The sequence below is a fragment of the Cuculus canorus genome, chromosome 4 (genome assembly GCF_017976375.1).
Source record: "Cuculus canorus isolate bCucCan1 chromosome 4, bCucCan1.pri, whole genome shotgun sequence".
Taxonomy (NCBI): domain Eukaryota; kingdom Metazoa; phylum Chordata; class Aves; order Cuculiformes; family Cuculidae; genus Cuculus; species Cuculus canorus.
The window spans coordinates 48,245,598-48,263,563 of NC_071404.1; the positions used below are offsets into that span (position 1 = coordinate 48,245,598).

Sequence of the window (17,966 nt, forward strand, 5' to 3'; positions counted from 1 at the left end):
CATAATAAAGAATAGCTGCTTAATAATCAAATTGGTATTGAATTTGTCTTTTAATGGCATTACCTCTCTGGGCAACCTGTTCCAGTATTTCACCACCCTCAGCCAAAAAGATTTCTTCCTAATGTCTACTCTGAACTTCTTTTAATTTTAAACCATTAATCCTCATCCCATTGCCACAGGCCCTGCTAAAAAGCTTTTTCTCATCTTACATATAAGAAAGGCCACAATAAGGTCTCTTCAGAGTTTTCTCCAAGCTAAAGAACACAAACTCTCCCAGCCTCCCTTCACAGAAGAGGTGTTCCAGGCCTTTGATCATTTTTGTGGCCCTCCTCTGGATCTGCTCCAACAGGTCCATGTCTTTCCTGTGCTGCGGGCCTCAGAGCTGGATGCAGTATTCCAGACATGGTCTCACCAAAGCAGAGTAGAGGGGGATAAGCTCCTCCCTCAATGTGACCAAAGTGAGTGTGTGTGGGGAGGCAGAAGGGGACAGTTGCACACACCACCAAACGAAAGGATTTTCCACCAATTCCTGCTACTTTCTGGTGTTAAAAGACTGCTGACAGCCATAGGTTTTCAAATTTCATAAATATCATTAATTATTACAAACATTACAAAGGCTGGAGGGGGTAAATAAATATTATAAATATGTCAGAAGGTAAAGGTGGCTGTAACTGTGTATAACAGGATCACATTTAGGTTGGACAAGACCCTTAAGATCATCAAGCCCAACCATAAACTTAACACTTCCGAGTTCACCACTAAACCGTGTCCTTAAATGCCACATCTACACATCTCAATAACTTCCAAAAATTCACTTGTTAACTTTTCACATCAGTCCAGCTGCACCATACATTCAATCACAAATTTGCCCCCTATGTGACTCCTTACAGTCCCCTTCAAAACTGCCTGATTTTTATCCACTCACGCTACAAGACCAACTTACTTTCCACACACACCTCAAAGATGAGGTGTTGTGCTGGTTTTGGCTGGGATAGGGCTACTTTTCTTTGTAGTAACTGGTATCACAGAATCATTTAGGTTGAAAAGGACCTTTAAGATCATTGAGTCTAACCATAAACGAAGCGCTAAGTCCACCACTAAACCGTGTCCCTAAGCACAACGTCTCTCCAGGGATTGTGCCTTGGCCACTTCCCTGGGCAGCCTCTGCCAGTGCTTGACAACCCTTTCAGTGGAGGAGTTTTTCATAATAGCCAGTCTAAACCTTCTGGACTTAAAGCACAAACTGAAGATAAACTGCAGATGGGAGGTACAACCAGCAAAGCCAGCTCAATGCAGCCCTGGACAATCAAGCCTCTTTTTATGGGCAGTGCAAAATAAATAGTACAAATACTTACTCTTAAGGACTAATAGGTAATCTGATAATATCTCCTCAAGAAGAATGACAATCACATCAAAGAAAGAAAAAAAAAAACCCAATTAATACTTCAAACAAAATACTCTTTTATTAGAGTATTCTTGATTAAACATACAGAAATGATTGCTATGTAAAACTTTTATTGTTCCATATTGTTCTATTGTTTCCCCTCTAGGATGGTAACGCTATCTCAGTGCATATTATATGGAAGAATCACACCTCTCAAATATCTAGCTCATAAATCGGAGTGATACTGCACACACTCAGTGTGCAAGCAAAAGAAGGGAATGCTGTAATGCAATTAACATACAAAAAAATGCACCACCAGTGCATACAGTCAGCTCTATGGCCAGCGATGCAGAGAGCAGCATCACATGGAGAAGCAGGCTTATCAGCACAGGAATGAGAAAGAAAACAGTTCCTGACCACGAAAATGGAGTCGGTAACAGATTCCAAAGATTTGTACAAGTCTAAGCGTTCCTCCTCTGCAAGGACTGCAAATTTGGCCACCGGTTTAGATTTTCTGAAGCATCCATTGTGCTGGGGGCAGGGACACAGACGTCTCACTGAAAAAGGCGATAAAACGAGTGATTGTACAGCCCTTATGCACCTCTAAAAGTCACCATCACAGGCAGTCAGGTGAAGCATCTACTGATAGCTGGAAGACCAGCTGCCACAGACTGGCTTCTGCGCTACGGTCTTGGCAGCCATTTGTTCCTCTACCAGCACAGATAAAATTCAGCTCTCACTTTACACCCAGGATAAGATTAACAAAGCAGCATGGGTAGACAGTGACACTCCTGCTGCCCCTGCCTGCTATGTAAGTTCCTTGAGCACATCACATTAGTAACTACTGTTACCACCTGACTTCAAATATTCAAGCTTTTATACTTTGCACACAGGTAATACGGCTGAGACCTGCAACTCTGTGCTTTTTCATACTCTTCCACCGTAGAGCAAGACCTATGCAATTGACAGCTTTTAAATATGCACAGAAAGTTTCCTAGAGTTGAACAAAAATATAGTTTAGAAGTACGTTTGGTCAAGTTTATCACTGCACATGGTACAATCAAACCTGGTTAACTCGCATCCATCAACCATTTTGTGACAGAATGTCTAATGGCAGGTTACTTTAAATGAAAAATCCAGACAATTGAAAGGTATACAGGAAACTTGTCTTAAACGTTTGAAGCTACGTGTGCAATCTTACAGAACACAAGCTACAGTTACAGAGATAACATTAACTCTTATTAACTGATAGCGCATAAGAACTTAAAAACAGTGAAATCAGTTCAGACAGTGACTTCCAAAAAAGTCACGTCTCAACTGCATTGTGTGAAAGGGAAAAAAATAGTATCATTCTTAGGCAAGTTTAACACAAGGTTTTAATTTACATTTGAAAAGCTGTTTTATTTTATATATACTATGTATAAAATAAATTAAAAAGGGGAAGGAAGAAATAGCTTTGTATATGCTTCAAATAAACACAGACCAGTAGTTCCATAAATGAACACTTTACCATCTTTGTGGTAAAAAGCTGACATAAAAGTTTAAACCATACAATACTTATAAATAGAAAGAGTTCAAAAGATATTTTTTTTAAAAAATGGAATTTAAACATCATTTGCCCTTCCCCTGCAATACAACTTTGTTTTGCATGTCGTAGCATCAATACATTTACAGAATACTTGAATGTCACATCCACACAAGAACTGGTAACAAAGCAGGTAAAAGTGCTAGCAGTGTTTAAATTTAGGACTTCTCCCAAATAACTCTACCTGCTTCTCAGCCTTCTCTTGAAATGAAGGCTATCAACATTCATCACCGAGTATGAGGTATGGGCAGAAGAAAAATCTGCAACCGGTACGCCCCCCGCCTCTCCCAAAATATAGCGACAATCTATTGACCTGGTAATGGACAATGGTGGTGCACAATCTCTACCTCCACTCAGCTTGTATACAATTCAATCACCATTTAAAAAATGTTATTTGAAACACAGTATTAATGCTTAACTAAAACAAACAAAACCCGAAACTTTAAATCTTCCTTGAAATCACATTTAAATGTTCTTGTTCCAGATTTAAAGCTGCGCATAAACACCAAACAAAAGAATGACAATTTTAAACCGACAGCACCTAAAAACATATCATAGGTAAAAATGAAATCAATCATCTCTCCACATCATAAAAATGTAGAAACCTTGTCAGCAACAGTAGTACACTCAGAACGAATAAGGTGAAAAGGAGCATCTAGAATACTCCAGAGGCTGCTACGCTACTTCTCTTTATTGCCCATTCTCTCATTTGTATGGATGGCCACTGCATGACACGATGCCAGTGATAGTTCTCTTATCTTCCTTTCACCACTGCTGCCAGCTGAAGTCATCATTGCTGCCAAAGACCAAGAAAAATCCTAGGATCGTGGCAAAGATGACTGTATTTCCCGTAAGAACAAGCGCACATGCACCCCAGTAAATCTGTGAAAGAGGGGAGTTCAGTTAGACACATTTTGAACAGAATACTGACAAGACAAAAGGCAACATCTTAATATCACATGCTAGACAACAACTTCAGCAACAGGTCCTTGATGTAAGGTGGTGGTGTCTCATTATTTGTCGTTATGCTAAGAAGGTTGGGTTTACCCAAGACCACTCAAGCAATTCAGTTAGCCAAGCTGCACTGCATATTTCTTCTAGCCACGTTCAAAGCTCTGGCTAGCAGGCAGGGCTGTTTTACCAAAATATCCAAAAGTAGTACAGTGAAGCCAGGCAACAGCATCTGCACACATCTGCAGCCAGCTAGAGCTGCTAGCCATGCTTTAAGACTTTTTTAAACAAGACATTTAAGGATGCAGGCCTTCAAAATGCCAGCAGGTATCCCAGTAACACAAAGGGAGATGAATATTTTCCACAGAGAGTAAGTGAGTTACTCAAAGAGTGTGTGGCAATCAAACCAACTGTCTTAAGCTCTTCCTGCCTAAAGAAATTCTGTGAAAATGCACTCCATCTTTTTTGACTTAGTAGCGTCCCCAAAATTCACACAAGCAAGGTCATCTTTGAAAGGATTTCAGTGAAAAGCCATATACTGGGAAAGATGTAGTCACAACTCAAAAGTTTAAAAGATAACATCAATATAATTCACAGTGGGTGCAAAAGTGCATTGTTTATTCATGCTTCTTTAGCCTGACTATTCTACAAATTGCATTCAAAGTATTCCATACACTTTTACGTTTGGTTACTTGCCTGTTAAGTTTTCGCACTATTTTCTATCTGATCTTTTTCTGTATTGCTTATAGGTTGTTAGGGCTTCTTCTAGGACCACATGAAGTGATTGGCAATGACAACATTCTGCCACACTTCTGTCTCTAGTATTAGTTTTTCTTGCTGAGAAAAGTCTTATTCTGTTTCCACTACAAGCATTTTCAGAACATATTTACATAGAAGTTGCCTAATGCACAAGACCTTTACCTTCAGTAAAAAAACATAAAGGACAAAGTTTTCTAGCAAAAAAAAAAAAAAAGACTGAAATATTACTGACCAGTTCTGCTCTTGCAAACACTATTGGTAGCCCAAACGCCGAGACAACAATGCCTGTTGTAAGAAATATTGCTAGCTCCTTGCAGGCATTACTAGTAGCATCTGTGTCATCCACTAATCTTCTTGCTATGCAGTACGGGATGGGAGAAAGGATGTAAAAAAACAGAACAAACAGTGGCCAGTACTGGCTGAAAAAGAAAGGAGAAAAAAAAGCTCAAATTAGCTTGATTTACTTCCTCTTCTTCCCGAAATCAATGTACGGCATTTTCTACACCCTGCATCCACATTTCGGAGAGACACACACGAGCAAAGGCAAAGCAAATCCTTCGATTTGGAACAGGCTGACGTTAATCCAACAGACTAGATTTGTGAGTGGCTTCATCTGACCACAATGGCGGCAGCAGAGAGCTCATTAACAGGATATTCATAAAGCAAATTTGACTAAGGAAGGCTAAAACCAAGGCCACCTCACAAGATAAGCTTAACTTTTAGGTTTGACTTCTTAGCTTTACTTAAGAATTGCAGAGCCCTCGTGTCATTTTGCCTGTAAGCTTTCAGTGCATATACACAGAACAGAGTACTGTTCTCAGCCGCGACTCAGTTGCCACAAGGCACCAAGACAGTCTTTTAAAATCTTGTGGAGTTTTGACGTTAAATAAGTTGATTTAAAGAACTGTAAAGCCAGCATTTACTTGCAAAAGGTCAAAGGTATAGGCCTACCTTCCTGAACTTTTGGTTTACTGCTTCCAGTCTCCTAGAAACTACGAGATGGGAATCAAGAGACTGAAAGTGCAGACAGCAGCTGCAATTATTAAAGACACGACATTACGAGTAGCGGTACGCGGCCAAGGGCCCACCTGGCAGTCACAGGTAGCCCAGCTGCCACCATGGAGCTAGATAAAATGCAAACACTTTCCTGATTACACACACTTGTTATCGACTTCAGGAGATGCTACCTGCTCATCAGCCTCAGAGGGACAACACCGGAGACATGTTAGGACAGCACAATCTTTAACAGTCTGCAGCCAGGCTTGGTGATTTAACTTTTGTTGCCTTCACTTTACAGTGAATCGATGTTAAGGGAAATGAGAAAATATGATAGATATAACTATGCATGACTTAGATATTATTGAGTTGATTGTGATAGAGTATTGTACTAAGAATATAATAAGAACAGGTGTTGGAACTTAATCTTTATGACAACTACAAGAATACTGTTCAGTTGTCCCATGTATTGCCCCAGTCCAGCTGAATCAACAGATTGTATAAGAAATGTCAGACTTAGAACATAGATATGAGATTTGATGACAGTTAATGCTTAAAAGATCAATGTCTCAAGGAAGAAGTGACTTTTATGACTGGAGGAGGAACATGAGCATTCATCACTTCTGAGGGAGAATCGAAATGAGACAGTGGAGATGAATTATTAAAGTGGACTTCTGACTTAATGAAGAATAAAGAACTAGGAGCACATAGAAAAACACTGAGAACTTTTCAAAGCAAATACCTATTGTATAATGCTATATCAAAATATATAAATATCTGATGATTTCATCTGGGCCTTTGCCACTCACTAAGGTGATGGCCCAACTCTGAGTTGTAATAAAACAAGCCTAGAGTTACTCACTGTCTGGTGAAAATCTTTAAGAACAATTAACTACTGGGTGGTCTTTTTTCTCCACCCCCGTTCCCCACGCCCAAAAGACACGGAGCACTTATCAGTCTTTAACTATGAAATGAGTTCTAGAACGACAGCCATGCAAAAGAGATGAGAAATAGGAAGCGAGTGCACGTTACTTGTATTGGGGAAGGGCGCATCCAAGCATCAAGAACATGAGTCCGACAGCTCCCCCGAAGGACAGGGTGATCAGGGCTGCAACGAGAGCACAGATCAACGCCGGTGAAGGGTCCGACGCGCTCTGCAACGCACCCTCCCCGATCCGATCAACGCACGGGGCTCCGCCACAGCGACAGCCGCCCCCCCCCCCCCCAGCTCCGGGCGAAACCTCCGGGGCTCCCCGCCGCTCCAGGCGGGAACCGCCCCCCCCGGGGCAACGGGCGGTTCAGGGCAGCCCCAGACCAGGCCGGGCCGCAGGGCCAGGGCCTCCGGCGGGTGTGCGGCGCCGCCGGCGGGGACCCACTCCCCCCTCAGGGCCTAACAGAGCTCTCGGCACCACGATGTCAACCGGGGAAAGGGGGCTCCGCCCCCGCCGCGCACCTTTGATGCCGGCCATGGCGCCGCCCGTCCCGCCAGCAGCCCGCACCGCCCAGGAACCGGAAGTGGCGCTTCCCGGGTGCCGCTTCCGGGGGAAGGGAGCACGCAGGCGCTGCGCGCGCCCCACCCACGTGACATCAGCTCGAGGCCTTCCACGCTGCCCATTGGTCCCGCCGGCCAAGGGGATTCGAGGGGGCGCGTGCTCCTGCCCCGCCCACTTCCGGCAGCGGCAGCCAATGGGAGGCGCCGCGCCGGGGCTGACGCAACCGCGGGCCGCGATGGCGAGTGTGGCGGGGCTTGTGCTGCTTCTGCTGCTCTTCTGTGTCGCTGTGGGGTGCTGGGACCAGCCGGGTGAGATCCCCGGGCCTCGATCCTCCTCCTCCCCCCCTTCCTCCCTCTCTTTCCCTCCTCCTTCTCCACCCCCACCTCCTCCTCCACCCCCACCTCCTCCTCCACCCCCACCTCCTCCCCTCTTCCTCCCCTCTTTCTCCCCTCTTTCTCCCCTCTTCCTCTGCTCTTACTCCCTTTCTCGTCCTCGTCCCGCGCGTCTCTTTCGCGTCACCGTTGGCGGCCCCGTGTTGCGTCAGGGTGAGGCTCGGGTTGGACATCAGAGGCAGTCCTTCACCAAAAGGGTTATGAGGCACTGGCACCGCTGCCCAGGGAAGTGGTGGAGTCCCCATCCCTTGGGGGGCTTAAAAGATGGGGAGATGAAGTGCTTAAGGATATGGTTTAGTCGTTGACAGGTGCAGTTGGGCTCGATGATCATAGAATCATAGCATAGTTTAGGTTGGAAGGGACATTAAAGATCATCTAGTTCCAACCCCTCTGCCATGGGCACGTCCCACTGAATCAGGCTGTCCAGGGCCCCATCCAACCTGGCCTTGAACACCTCCAGGGATGGGGCAGCCACAACTTCCCTGGGCAACCTGTGCCAGTGCCTTACCACCCTCATGGTGAAGAAATTCCTCCTTATGTCTAGTGTAAATCTGCCCCTCTCCAGTTTATACCCATCGCTCCTAGCCCTGTCACTATAAGCCTCAAAGACCTCAAAGGTCTTTTCCAACCCAGTAATTCTGTGATTAATTGTGCTGATGCTGTGGTGCTGTGCCCCAAGAGGAATAATCTGGGCTCTCTCGGAGGAAGAGGGAAACACTGCCTTGTCCCCCTTGATGCCTCTGAAAGCTTTGCCTCTGGACGAAGTGTGCTCTTGTGCCCTTGGAACTGTCAATCTGCTTTCCTGAAAGAAGCCTGTTTTGGCTGAGGGCAGCATTTCCAGACCGACGCTGACTTTCGTTTCCTCTGTTTCAGGAAGGGTCCTGCTGAGGGAGGTGCAGGCGCTCACTCTCCATAGAGGTCTGTACACGGCATCCCGCAGGACAGCTGCAGTCCCGCAGTTACAGTGCACGGGAGGCACTGCTGGATGCTCTCATGTCCCTGAGGTTGTTCAGTGTTACAACAAAGGCTGGGATGGCTATGATGTACAGGTAACTGTTTAGAACTTGTTAAGCGTTTAATGAAATCATTTTCCCCGAGACATGGTACCTTCTGAAGGAGAAAAGAGGAATAGGCTAGGTTGTCAGTTCAGTTTGTTTCCTGTTAGAGGACCTTTGACAACTAGAACTTAACTTAAATACTTGTAGGGGTTGGGTTTTCTAGAACTCTGTAGTTATACATTTGAAATGCACCTGGAGGCTCTGATGTAGAAACATACAAAACCTTCACTGGTTTTAGTTAAAATGTTGCTCAAATCTATAAAATCAAACTCTTGTGAACCCCAAAGGATGTTCCTGCTTTGGTATTGCTGTCTGGATTTCTGGTTTTTATTAGAGTATACAGGACTATTTGTATTGCTTCAGCTCTACCTTTTAAAAACTACATTTCAGACTTGCATGACTTCCTCTTGCATGTTAGAACATTGGTACAAGTCAGTAAATATGTATTTCTGTTTTGTTAGCTGTTAACTTGGTTCCTGCCAGTAGACTAACCAGAAATCAAGGCTGAAGATAATTTTTAAAACTGATACAGCATAGTTACATTTGAATTGGCAGAGGGTGCTGCTGTTTTGAGTTATTAACTTAGAAACTACTTTTTTTGTTCTGTTTTTCCCCCAAAATATGTCACTTGCAGTTAGAGGTGATACCCACATTCACATACCTTAAGGGAATGTGAGGCTGCAGAATCTGTATGTGTTCAACTGCCAAACGTCAAGCTGATTGTTAAGTGTTGCACGGTGAATGCCTGATGAAGCCTGTCTCAGTTTCTTGTATGGAGGCAAACAGAATCAAGTGCACTGGCTTTCAGGCTTCCATCTAATATTTTTGTAGCTGCCATTCAAGTTACATGGTACAGGCATTTATTAAGTAACTCTTGCACAGGGTACGGGTTATTTTAGTAGTCCTATACCTAAAGAAGGAATATTTGAAAGAACTGTTCAGTGAAGAAGAACAAAATCTCCCAGAGTTGGTTTAAGAAATATTCTTAGTTAATTTCAAATTCTTAGTCCTTTTCAATATAAGAGTGCTTGCAAATTTCTTGCCCTGTGGCCTTTTAGATTTGTTAGCAATTATAGCTTTATATCAGCATATTTGGGGAAGCAGACAGGTATTTTTGTCTCTGAAGCAGGAAGTTTTACTTTGTGTTTTATTTTCTCAGTGGCAGTGCAAAGCAGACCTAGAAAATATCTACCGTTTTGGACAAATCGAAGTGAGCTGTGAAGGCTACGATTATCCGGATGACCCTTACATCTTAAGAGGCTCCTGTAGTTTGCTGTTCAGGTTAGAGCTGACTGAGGAAGGGGAAAGGAAAGTGAAGAACTCTGGAAGCTTTGACTATGGTTTTTATCAGTCAAGGAAGGATTCTTCTGATTCTAGTGCTGGAGCAATTGTTATAATCGTTCTTCTGGTTCTCGCTTTTGGAGTATACAAGCTGTTCCTTAGCAATCAGCAGCCCCAGCAGACTTTTGGCGACAGCAGTGGATTCACTGGGCCCTCCTGGCAGAGTCAGCAGGCACCTCCTCCTCCTGGCTTTAAGTCCAGCTTCACAGGTATGGATCTAAGCCTTTTATAGTGGTCGAAAGAGCAAGCAGGATTTTACTGTTTTGTGTGCGGTAAATGCAGGTGGGATTAACTTAAAACCAGTGTGTTGGCAGTTGACTCTGAATTGGCTGCAGAGCCTGCAGCCAGCTGCGCATCCTGTTCTTTTTTCAGTAGTGAAAATTAGAACTTGGTTTCCCAAAGGCTTTCAGGGCAGGCTGTGCAGCAACCTGCCCTTTGAACCTTTCAAAATCCTTCTCCCCATGCTCTGTAAACATTCTTTTTGCACTCTGAAATACGAGGATTGTGACAGAGAAGAGTAATTTTCCTAAATAATGTGGCAGAGAGAATAGTCTCACCCAGGCAGAAACAAACTCGGGCCAAAGGAGCCCTTTGAAACTTTACAGAAGGGTCTTTCGGCTACTGAGATGCCTGACCCTGGCTTCAGTCACGAAACAGTTGATGGAGTTATCATGTACCAGTCTGTTTAACTGGTGCTTCAGTGTTGTCCTAGTGGCTGGAAGCTTTGGTTCCCAGGGCAGAGAACAGCGTCTGTGAACCCTCATTAGAGGGCCAGCAGCTGAATCTCTTGTGCTACTTTTCATCTTAAGATGGCAATTGTATAAGAAGTGACAAGGCTGCCGCTAGGAAAAGATGCGGTATTTAGTTTTCCAGAAAACGGGTGACTTGTCAATTAATAAGTGGGCTACCTTAGAAAGTCGTGGTGTCTCAGGAGAATAAATGTTACTCACCTGGTGTCTGACCGACTCATTAAACCCTGTGAATACATGAAATACTCTCAGAACTGAAACTCGAATTATAGTCTGACAAATTGCATGATCTCTGTCTTATCAATTTTGTGAGATAGAGAAGGGGTTCTATCACGTAAATAAATAGCAAGGATCAAGTTTATTTAGTCAACGGCTTATGTTTTAGTAGTGCTTGTCAATGCTTTCCTACAGGTTTGCCCAAGCTACTTTGCCAACAGAGGGTGCCAATATAACTCTTTTGGATACCCTCATGCAGCAGGAAGTTAAAGAGGTTCTGCTTCTGTATTACTGGTGGCTTTGCAAATTGGTTTTCATGAAGTTACTTCAGACAGTCTGTCTATATGCTGCGTATGCATCAGTAACTGTACGTGCGTGCTGCTTGCCACTGGCATTACTGTGGTAGTTACCAAGAGCCCTGGTCATAAGACAGGGTTCTGTCCTACTGGGCACAGGCAAAACACACTGAAGTTACTTTTTTTTTCTGTCCTGTTCCTTGTCAGTTAATTGTACCAACACATTTTTCATTTCAGGAGTCTGAAGTCTAGGAAGGATAGGGCCTTGAAAATACATTTTCCTTGTTAGCTTTGAAAATTGAGGCACTTGATGCACATCGGGAGCCATGTAAGGCTTAGCTCATGGCATTTTTAATGGTGTCAATGATGGCTCCTTAGATTTCAAACAGTGTGCAGAGGAAAACCTCTTGAATGTGGGACAGGCTTAAAAGTATTAAGTGTTACACTAAATCAATGTCCTTGTTACGCTCAATCTGCCTTAAATTTTGACAGCGGAGTAAAAGCACATCTCTGAGTGTGTTCTAGGAATGTATTAGTCTTTGAAAATGTGTGGTAGTGAAAAGCAATGTCATTCACTTATTGCTGTTAATATTTAATTTGCCTCATTTTAAATCCCCTCAACGTGCAGAATATGTCCTGTGAAACCTGTTTAGCTAGCCTGTCCTAATTAAATTATACTTTTTCTGTTAGTGGTTTGACATGATCCTTGACGTTTACTCTAGAAATTTCAACAAAAAAATGATTCAGTTTTCTGTGTTGATGTTCAGCCATGGTGCTTTTGCACAAATGGATTGCTTCCATCTCCCTGAGAAAACATTGTTTTTACAGTAAATTAAGTACTGGTTTGGTTTTTTTTTTTTGTTGCAAATCGGCATAGTTTAAAGGGTGTGTCATCCCAATGAGAGTTTGTCTTTCTCCCAGAAAAATTTCTTCCCATTCAAAATGAAATTCAGTATCAAATCCAAGGTAGACCTAAACTGATTATTTATTAATTTATCTTCCATGATAAACAATCCACACCAGTTTGAAAAGAAACCAGGCCCTGTATAACTCTTACAGGCAAACCCTCTGGTACTTCAGTTTAGGTGGGCATATTTCAGGGAGACTGTTTTCTTCGATCCTTGCCTTTTACGCTTCCTTATATGTTAAAACTGTGGTTGAGCTTATTCCTGCATCCTTGTTTTTCTGTAGACCAGAAATTATTCTATTTTGGTTTGATTTTTTTCTTTTTTCCCCTAAATGGAAGACACTTGGTTCTGAGTCAGAACCTCATGTTTATGCAGGTCATGTGAAAAAATCTGTGACTTTCCTCCTCCTGCGACCCATGCTTTCAGATTCATCAAGGTATTTGTCAAGCTTGGTGACTCACGCATAATAAAAGAAAAAATTGCAATATGATTGCAGTTAGCATGGCTTTTGTTAACAAATAGCTGACTGGAATTACCAGAAACAATATGAAGTAACATTAGCCATAAGGCTGAACCACCGTTACTCAAAACGTGCAGCTGGTTTGAGTGAGTTTAGAAGCAGTGTGTCCTAGGGGTTAGTTCACTGTTTAGTCTTGTGTACTTTTCCTCCATCTGCTTCTGACCTCCTGTGTGACCTTGAGCAAAATACCTTTTCTTCATTTCCTTCCCTGTTTTTAACCTAACTTGTCTGTTTGTGAATGTGCAGGCAGTACTTTTTGCCATGTTTTGCAAACATCAGGATGGAGATTGAGCAGAAGCTAATTTTTAAGGTCAGCCCATTTAGGTTAGTTAGTGTTTGTTTCTATGTTTTTTTCCTGCTTTCCAAACTATGAGACCTTTCAAGGTAAACTTGATTAAGAATCTGCTGAAATTGGGAGTTGTTTATGGTTTAATTTCCCATTATCTTTAACAGAGGAGAGTCTTGCTGCAACAGCTGGCCTGAGAATTTGGTGACGCTAACTGATATGTTTCCATTTTCATTCTGTTTAAGAAGGCAGTAACTTTGGCACTCATTCCAGTCATGGAACCAATTCAGGACCAGGATTTTGGACTGGATTAGGAGCAGGAGGCTTGCTTGGCTACTTGGCTGGTAGTCACAGGTAAAATATGCATGCAATCAGATTTTAAGTTTTTCACAAATGCTGCTAGAACAATTTTGAGGAGGAATCTATAGCTCCAGCAGCAGAGACATTTTAAATGTGTTTCTGGGGAAGAAGAATTGGGAGGACCGTGGTACTTCATTCTGCTTTAGCTGATTGCTCTGACCTGGCACGATGGCCTGCAAATTAAAAATGAGCACTTAAGGCAGTCTGCAGATGCACTGTTTAAAACACAGATAATAGTATTAACCAGAAAACCATCTGTAGATAGACCGTTTGTATCAATGTCGTCTCTCCTAAAGTCAGTCCAGATGGCAACTGCTCTTCCCTGATATTCAGTGTGGTCAAATTAAACAGCCTTTAATCTACAGTCTTCTCACAGCCCATGTACAGAAGTCCAAGAGGTGTGGTTTTCCAAAGGACTTGTAGGTCATCTATAAGTTGCATTTTGGAAAATCATGACACAAATAGCAGTTTCAGTGCTGGAGTAGACATCTACTGGTCATATTTGCTCAACACTTGTAAACATTTGAAATGCATAATTTTTAGATAAACGGTTTAAAGGGAGCAGTTGCTACCATTTTAGGCTTTGCTATGGAAAATGTGTCTCCTGCAGGGAATCTTGAGAGCCAAAGCAGTTTCCACTGTTTATCAAGTAACTGCATGTATATCAAGTCCAGTCCTGTAGGAATGCAGTAATTTAACAGATTAACTATAACCACATGTGTTTTTATATATTGGAAGTCTGGCAGTAAGAGAGATGGTGTGGACAGGAGTGTGTTAAACCATCCTCTTCCACTGTAGGTTGTTTTCGCAACAACAGAAGCCTCATCAGGATTGCCTGTTTCTTAAGAAAGTAAAAACTTGGGACGTAAGAGAATTTCTAAGGTGTCCAAGGTGCAGTCTTAATCTCATAGAGTCACATTCGGTGAAAATGGGATCTTGATGCTATTGACAGTAGAAATTGGCAATAAATTCACTTACAGTAGAGCTTTAGAGGTCAAAAGGTCATAACTTATTATATTAAGAATATAATAATTCTGCTAAGAATGCTTAAGGTATAATGGTTAAAGGTTTTCTTGACTTGATATTTAGTCTTAAATACATGACCCGCTTGTTTAAGTGTTGTATTTATGTATTATCTACATACAGCTTCATTCCTTGGTTTCCATGCCCCGCTCCACCCCACCTCCCCATTTCAGTAGCTGCCTCTTATTGTTCAGGATTAAAGGCCTAAATGAATATTTTAAGTCCAAAACCATGAACGAGCTTCCTCACTTGGGGTGCTGATTTTTTTTTTTTTTTCCCAGTCATTTGAAATTGTGCCTGAAAATGCTGCTGCCAGGAAGTGAGATAGTTAGGGAGCAGGAAAATCCATATCCATAGAAGCAAGTAATTTAAATCAGCAAGTCATTTGCAGTTTTTAGAATTGCTTATCCTGAAGAATGAGGTTTAACTTCCTCCTGAAAGTCTATAGGAGTTGTGACAACACTGGGTATCCTTACTATCAACATGCGTTAATTATATTAAATACTGAAATTTCCAGCTTGGAAACAACTCCTTGCTTATGGTTTTCCCCTTGTTGTTTGGAATGGTAATCTGTTAATTTTTCTTAAGGTCACTAATGAAGCCTTCCTTTCACTCTGTTTCTCATCAGAGCACAGCCACGTTCCCCATATTACGGTATGTGGACAGATCCCACAGCTGCACCTCCAATGAGTGGCCAGTCAAGCAATTCCACACAAGGTAGCAGTTCAGGAACAAGAACTGCTTCTGGTAAGGCAAAACGCCTTTTATTCTTCTGAAGCCTGAGAGACTTTGACCTATCAAAAACACACAGATGTTAGTTGAGGTTCAGCAAGCGTGCGTTGCTCTATTTTACCACTTGGCATGGGTGGGAATGTAACGGTGTCCCTTATTTCTGTTTCCTGTGGAAGTAGGGCAGCATTGTGAGGCATAAAACTCGCCATGGGCCCACAGTGGGCACGATACCACTGGTACTGTGTTTGTCCTCGTTTGCCAGACGCGTTGGTTTGAGGCTTGCCCCTTTATGTGCGCACATGCACTTCTCTAGCAAACATGTATAAACATGATTTCTTTGTGGAAAGCAGGCTGTCTAATTTGCAAGAATAGAATGTTTTTCAGGCCAGTCAGCCCACTGTTGTTCATTGTTCTCCTTCATGTGAATGTGTTTGACTTGTCTCACTTGCTACCTTTAGCCGTTTTAGAGCTGGAGAGAGCCAAGTGGAAACCTCTGGCGGAGTTGACACTTTCCTTTTTCCCTTTACAGGCTTTGGGGGCACAAAAAGAAGATAAAATCCTTCATGTTATTACCTCTGAGTGATTGAACTAGATCTTCCTGTGTGGTAGCACTTTTTTTACTACTAGGCTTCAAAAGTGCATGTGAGAAGATGTGAAGAACTAGGCAAAGCTTTCCTCTTTCTCTGTGGAAATGTGGACACTCCCTCTTATTTAGGGCATCACGGGTGCTGGAACATCGACTATTCCACAACAACGGCTTCTCATAAGATAGAAAAATAAAGTCATCCGAGTTAAGAAGAATGATGTTATAATACATATGTATGTGTTCATACTTGATGGATTATGGAGGTGGTAGCTCTACCAGATTTTCAAAGCAAGTGGTTTACTCATATTCTGGGCTTAATTACATTTAATCCAGAATTTCCAAGTTTTTATTGGTAATCAGCATCTGACAAGGCCTAGTATGTAATGCACCTGATATTGAAGGAGTGCTGTTCTTGGAAGCTACTTTTGCTTGTCTTTGTAAAATTAATGTGAACATTAATGTAAGTGCAATCAGCTACTCACGGGTGTTGGGGGTTTTCCTTTGTGGAAAAGAGCAAAACTGTGTATAGAGCCTAACTTTAATCTAATGTTTGTATCTGGTATGTGACTATTGGAGCCAAAATAAGCTCCAATAGTCACAATAGATTCAAGGGCACTCTGTGTTTTAGGATTTATCCAAGTGGCTGTGAAAACCTAGGGGATTTTGTGTATAAATTGGGGGGAGGCAACCAAACAAAACTGAGACGAGGTGGTCCTTCTCTTATTTAGGCCTTTTTCTGGAAGACTGGCACTGCTTAAATTCAGATGGCTGCAGACACTTTGCCCATATTGAGGCTTCAAGCTTTTCTTTTTATGGTGAATGTTAGCAGTGCTATGAAAACCTCTCATGTGAGGTGGTATGTATCTTAGCCCCTGCCTCTCCTACTAGGTAACCTGTCCAGGACACGGTAAACCAAAGGTGCCCATTGCGAAAGGGAAGGGAGTATTCTTGATTCAGTGCTGGTAGTATCTTTAGAACATTGCAGGCCTTGAGGCTAAGCAAAGAAAGGAAATTCAGCATCTAATGGGATGTCAACTTTCCCAAATGTACTTTTTAGAAACAATGTACTGTCAAAGAGTGGGAAGCAGAGGGGCCTTGATTTTTTCTGTAGTGACATTGTTGAGCTCTGTAAAGTGTCATATAGTTCTTGTGTGGTTGACTGTGCCCCGTGAGAGGCATCGGTGAACTAAACCTAGAAATTCCTCAGGACTGAGGAGGAGAGGGGGCAAGAATGAAAAATGGGCTACTTGACCACCAAGTCCTCTCCTGAGGCAATCCTAATGCAAGATAGTGTGTGTGCGTGCACAGCTCTTCTGTGCTGGCAGCAGCCCAAGAAGCATAGCTTTCATACTGTGTCTGGGAACTGAAGTGAACTACTAAAGCAACAGCAAAGCACTGTTTTGCTGATACAAGCTGCATGTCCACAAAAAGATTTAGCAGGTATGGTTAGTCCAGGAAAATGACTTTAGTGTTACTCATCAAAAAGCAACTATGTCCATTCATGAGTACAAGGAATAAGTAGCTCAAATGATAATTCTAGAGTTTGGTGTCTGTCTTAAGCAACAAAAAAAGCACACATAGAAATGTTTTTTGTACCATCTGTTGACTTTTAAAGTGTAGAGATTGCACTGAAAATGTGAAAATTGTGATAAAATTGACTTGAGGATAATGTAGTGATTTGCTGCTCATCGCTGCTTGAGGACTGGGGGAAATATCTTCATTAACAGCCTGTTTTGTTGGCCTACAAAGCAAGAGATGGCAAAGACCTGAATGCTGGCCTGCTGGAAAGTTTCACCTTTTGTGAGGAAAAAGTAATGATAAATCTTTCCTCATTTTACCCAATATAGCAATATAACGTGTTTTAAGTGTGGAGGTTTTACTTATTTCTAAGTGTTTTCAGATTGAAATTTGTCATAGTCAATACTCTCTTTGCCAACTGATTACATAACAATTAAACTGGATTTTTTGCTAGCTGGGTAGTTTGGAGCTGAAGTTTGCTCAAACTGTGATGTGTTATAAAATGTTTTGGGCACTGTTTTCCTCTGTATATAGTTTCTGCATTAAATGTGATTTGATGCATAAACCTGATGAAATACCGTAGTTTCTGAATCCGTTCGTAGGATACTTTTGCCCTTCCCTTTGATAAAGCAATGAAATAAGTGAAGAGGGAGTATTCTTGTCCTTCAGACACTACCTTGAGGCCTGCAGGCATGGCACTGTCTGTTTTTCAGGGTTGACTGTGTCTCGGCAGCAGCTTCCCAGCTGGTGTAATAACAGCCTTTTCTCCTAGATGCAGAGCTGCTGAGGTGTACTTTGACTCAAAAAAATAAT

The 17,966-nt window shown here is 42.4% G+C and overlaps 2 protein-coding genes across 3 annotated transcripts; one reads left to right on the forward strand and one right to left on the reverse strand.

Moving 5' to 3' along the window:
* Positions 1-1,480: 1,480 nt before the first annotated feature.
* LEPROTL1 (leptin receptor overlapping transcript like 1) lies at positions 1,481-7,256 on the reverse strand. Its single transcript, XM_054065316.1, has 4 exons — positions 7,129-7,256; positions 6,708-6,783; positions 4,912-5,098; positions 1,481-3,851 (listed from the first exon to the last, which is right to left on the reverse strand). Exons 1-4 carry the CDS (start codon positions 7,142-7,144, stop codon positions 3,735-3,737), a joined length of 396 nt encoding a protein of 131 aa, XP_053921291.1. The 5' UTR covers positions 7,145-7,256; the 3' UTR covers positions 1,481-3,734.
* Positions 7,257-7,323: 67 nt separating this feature from the next.
* On the forward strand, positions 7,324-17,718 carry SARAF (store-operated calcium entry associated regulatory factor). 2 transcript variants are annotated; one of them, XM_054065314.1, is made up of 6 exons: positions 7,324-7,476; positions 8,434-8,609; positions 9,778-10,168; positions 13,180-13,288; positions 14,946-15,064; positions 15,579-17,718. In XM_054065314.1, exons 1-6 carry the CDS (start codon positions 7,362-7,364, stop codon positions 15,602-15,604), a joined length of 936 nt encoding a protein of 311 aa, XP_053921289.1. In that variant the 5' UTR covers positions 7,324-7,361; the 3' UTR covers positions 15,605-17,718. The 2 variants fall into 2 exon arrangements, with proteins under 2 accessions (XP_053921289.1, XP_053921290.1); XM_054065315.1 differs by having other exon boundaries at positions 13,183-13,288.
* The last annotated feature ends 248 nt before the right edge of the window (positions 17,719-17,966 follow it).